This window comes from Micropterus dolomieu, unplaced genomic scaffold (genome assembly GCF_021292245.1).
Source record: "Micropterus dolomieu isolate WLL.071019.BEF.003 ecotype Adirondacks unplaced genomic scaffold, ASM2129224v1 contig_2490, whole genome shotgun sequence".
NCBI lineage: Eukaryota > Metazoa > Chordata > Actinopteri > Centrarchiformes > Centrarchidae > Micropterus > Micropterus dolomieu.
Genome location: NW_025731480.1, coordinates 833 through 5,052, shown reverse-complemented (window position 1 = coordinate 5,052; position 4,220 = coordinate 833). Strand labels below are relative to the sequence as shown.

The following is a 4,220-nucleotide window of genomic DNA, read 5'->3' as shown; positions in this document are numbered from 1 at the left end:
CTGTACTGCACGGTCCTGACTCGAACCGGCGACCTCGGGTACAGGAGGCAGACGCACTGACGAGAAGGCAAAAACCCATGGGCACTAGCATCGGTCGCCAGTGCGTCTCTTAACGTGTCAAGGAGTGAGGTTAACACACTGCACAGCCTCGCTGGCCTGCGTTAATCTCACTCCGATAGACATTCCACACGTGAGGCACGACACCAATGTAACTGGCCCCTAGTTGTATAGCCCAGTCCTGACTCGAACCGGCGACATCGTGTACAGGAGGCAGACGCACTGACGAGGAGGCAAAAACCCATGGGCACTAGCATCGGTCGCCAGTGCGTCTCTTAAGGTGTCAGGGAGTGAGGTTAACACACTGCACAGCCTCGCTGGCCTGCGTTATTCTCACTCCCATCCAGGTCATGACACAAATGTAACCGCCCGGAGTTGTATTGCAAGGGTCTGATTCGAACCAGCAACCTCATCTACGGGAAGCGGACGCGCTGACGAGGAGGCAAAAACCCATGGGCACTAGCGTTGGTCGTGAGTGCGTCTCTTAACATATCGGGGAGTGAGGTTTACTCACTGCACAGCCTCACTGGTCTGTGTTACTTTCACTCCCCTAAACATTACACCCATCTGGGTCACGGCACCAATGTAACCCAGCCCCAAGTTTTTTTGCACGGTCCTGACTTGAACAGGCAAACTTGTGTACAGGAGGCAGACGCGCTGACGAGGAGGCAAAAACCCATGGGCACTAGCGTCGGTCGTGAGTGCGTCTCTTAAGTTGTTGGAGAGTGAGGTTAAGTAATAAAATAAAGATAAAATATGCTTTATCTAAGCTAAGCTCTAAACATAACAAACTAAACATACAACTGTCTTGCCACAAAAGAAACAAAGGGGACATATACTGGTTGATCAGACCAGGTTTAACACACAGGGGAGACTAACAATGAAACATTACTAAGCTGTCCCTTTTGCAAAGCAAACTGCATGAAGCCTTTGAGGGTGGGGAGAAATGAAATGTAACAGAAATGTACTGTCAACTAAATTAAGTATATGTTGTAAAATAAACCAGGTGTCCTGTACATTATATGTATCTAAGTAAATATTTGAAACAATCTTAAGGAGAAAGAACTGAATAAGTTAAAGAAAATAAAGTGTGAGATTACCACTTTTTAAGATGTCTGTGTGGCCATGGCTGTGGCCATCACAAGGTAATTTACAATATTAGTGTTGAAATTTATGAGTCAACTGGTGGGAGACCATCATCCACAAAGGGTATCACATGTATGATACCGTGATCATCTGTACAGGATTGCACAGGTGATGTGATATTTTCATTTGGGAGGCCTGGTGGCTGCCAGTCGTCTGGAACAAGGGTTGGTGTTTCCTCTGCACACTTTGTCACGTCTTGGGGAATTCGAAGGACTTTCTTAGTAATCCAAGATTTTACCCTCTCATGAGCCGGCTTTGTTGCCTTTTCCAGCAGCCTGTCTTTTTCCGTTACCAGTTTTTTTAAGTTGTGCACCTCCACGATCTTTTCATTTAATAACTTGATTGTAGCTTGACGTTGATACGCGGACTCAGTTTCTTCGTCCATCCCCACTTGCATATCATTGTCTATGTAGCGTTTTTTGAGATTGATGATTCTTCTTTTTAATTTCTGGGGCTCAGTGATCACAGACATGCACGACAGTAAATCAGCCTTAAAACGCTGCTGATATGTTTCCAGGTTGCTGACTTCAGCCCTCAGCTTACTGGTCTTCACTTTGTATTTTAAACGGTCAATAGTTTCCGTCAGGTTGGCAATCTCTCGGTGGGCCTTATTTAGATCTTCAGTTGTTGTTTGGAGCTTGGCCTGTTGTTGTTTTTTATCGTCCTCTAGAGTCTGGTAGTTGTCCTTAACTTCATTGTACTTCACAAGTAAAACAGCACTGTTGTCTTGTTCTCTGGCCCAATGCTCTTGTACTTCACGTCTGTCCTTTTTTAAGGCAGCTATCTCCTTGTTTTTGTTTCCAATGACTTTGTTTTTTTCTTTTACAGTGTTCTCTAATGCCAACACCTTTGGAGTTAGATCTTCCTTATATTTCAGGTCAGTAATCCTCCTTTTTAAAGCCTCTACCTTCAATTCGAGGCTTTTGCGTAGGCGAACATTTTGACATCTTGTTTCTTCCTTTCTTATTTCTTCTTCTTCATAATGTTTTCTTTGTTCTTCTTCTTTTTCTGATAATAAGTTTCGTAAGTTCTCCACTACCATTTTGTGCTTCTCCTCCATCTCATGGTACTGGGTATTTAATTTTTTCACCTCACACTGATGTACCTGTTCTAGTTCTTTAAAACGAGTGTCTGTTTCTTCTTGCACTTGCTGCAGCCTGTGCTCAAAGTCAGCTTTCATGACTGTTTTATTTTGTTCATGCTCGTGTTTAAGTTCTGCCAATGTTTTCTCATAGTCTTCCTTGTTATTTTGTAGCTGCAACTCGAGTCTTGCCTCAATTGCATAACTTTTATTCTCCTTGATCTGAAAAGAATCTTCCAAGATAGCCTTCTCCAGGACAAGTTTCTCATTGTTATCAGCACTGGTCTTTAATTGGTTTATTAGTTGACTCTCCCTCTCTTTTATAGCTGCCAACTCTAATTGGAGAGCCTGGATTGTGTCTTCCCAAATCTTGACATCTTTGCTGTGTTTAATACAGTCCGTTGACCAGAATTCTCTTTCGTTCCTATACTTTTCTTGTAGTCTGGAGAGCTTCCACTGCAGGTATCTTGGTGAGTCTTTTTCCATAGTTGCGCTTGACAAATTCTGTCCTGAATTCACTTCAAATATGTTAGACATTTCTGGAAACAGGAAAGCTACTTCTGTACTGATTATTATTGAAGTTGTGTCTTGAACAGCTCTATATAAACAGTGCAACGAAATAGCTGGCTCTATTGTTCAACAGAGAAGTCTAGAATGGATTTTCTGGTCTGTGCAGTTCTAAAAACCAAGAATCTGATGATGTCACAAAGGCGTTGATTCTACGTGTCATAAAGATCAAAGCTGTTTACAGGTTCCAAGAGACAAAACAAATGTAAACAAAAGAGTGTGTGTGTGTGTGTGTGTGTGTGTGTGTGTGTGTGTGTGTGTGTGCTTACTTTCAAATACAGGCACCATTCAACTATCAAAATTTAAATCCTGTATTGAACTTTTTTACTATTTAAAATATTATGGTGTTTCCTAATTTTTTACAATGTAAGTCAATAGAGCAGTCAGGGTCAGTTAACAGGTGGAAGTACTCTGCGGTCCTGTCTGTCCTTGACCCATTTGTTACCCTGAGAGAGACGAGCAGTAACATCGGGCGAGGGGGTTGAGGGAAGACAGGACTGCAGAGTACAGTGGAATTGCAGGTCCTGTTGAGGACCACAGTTCAGAGGCAGCATTAGGGCCGTGAGAGACTGACATCGGAGTTTGGTTTACAAGTGAAGACATACACAGAGATATATATAGATGGAAACTAAGTTAATTGTTTTGTGTTTCAGTAGAGATGTTTCTTTTCACAGCCTGCACTAAAATAATTCATTTACTATTACTACTACTATACTCTGTGCTCACCTGTACCAAACCTGTTATTCCAGAAAGGATGAATAAAGCATCCCTCAGTTGTGTCTTGGTTTTCACTTGGTTTACACTTTTACCACAGGGTGTCACCGACAGGTTTCCTTATTGAAGCACAAATGCAGAACTAGAAGAACATAAAACCCCCATAACTCACTGAATTGGTTAAATTTATGACTTAAACTGCTTTAGTTAATAAAGAAATATAAGCAAGTATTGGATAATTTTTTTGAAAACGCTTGGGCTCACTGCATTAGAAGGTTGTGGAAAAATTACAGGCTAGATTTTATCGTGGCATCTGGCTAAAAAGATTTCTTCCCTCACTGATCAGACTTTTGCTTTCACTGTCAGCTGTTGTCTGAGCTGTAGCTTATAGCCATTTTGTTAAGTAAGAAGTAAATCCTTGTTATGTAATTTAGCTTTTACCTAATAATCAACGTCAGCTAACTTTGTAATCTGTATAATGATTCCCAGCTATGTAATGTAAGCTTTCATAAGACTATAATTGGATCATTATCACTGATACATTATTATGTAAGCAGAAATAAATTATTAACATAATACCAAAAGATGTATATATATATATATATATATATATATATATATATATTTTTTTTTTTTTTTTTTTTTTTTTTTTATT

At 40.6% G+C, this 4,220-nt stretch overlaps 1 protein-coding gene across 1 annotated transcript; it reads right to left on the bottom strand.

Annotated features, from left to right (window-relative positions):
• Positions 1-1,141: 1,141 nt before the first annotated feature.
• On the bottom strand, positions 1,142-2,937 carry LOC123964443 (golgin subfamily A member 6-like protein 22). Its single transcript, XM_046041424.1, has one exon. It carries the CDS (start codon positions 2,819-2,821, stop codon positions 1,229-1,231), a length of 1,593 nt encoding a protein of 530 aa, XP_045897380.1. The 5' UTR covers positions 2,822-2,937; the 3' UTR covers positions 1,142-1,228.
• Positions 2,938-4,220: the final 1,283 nt, after the last annotated feature.

What these genes read in the sequence shown, in the direction of transcription:
- LOC123964443 (XM_046041424.1), bottom strand. Translation starts at nt 2,821, where the DNA reads ATGTCTAACATATTTGAAGTGAATTCAGGACAGAATTTGTCAAGCGCA.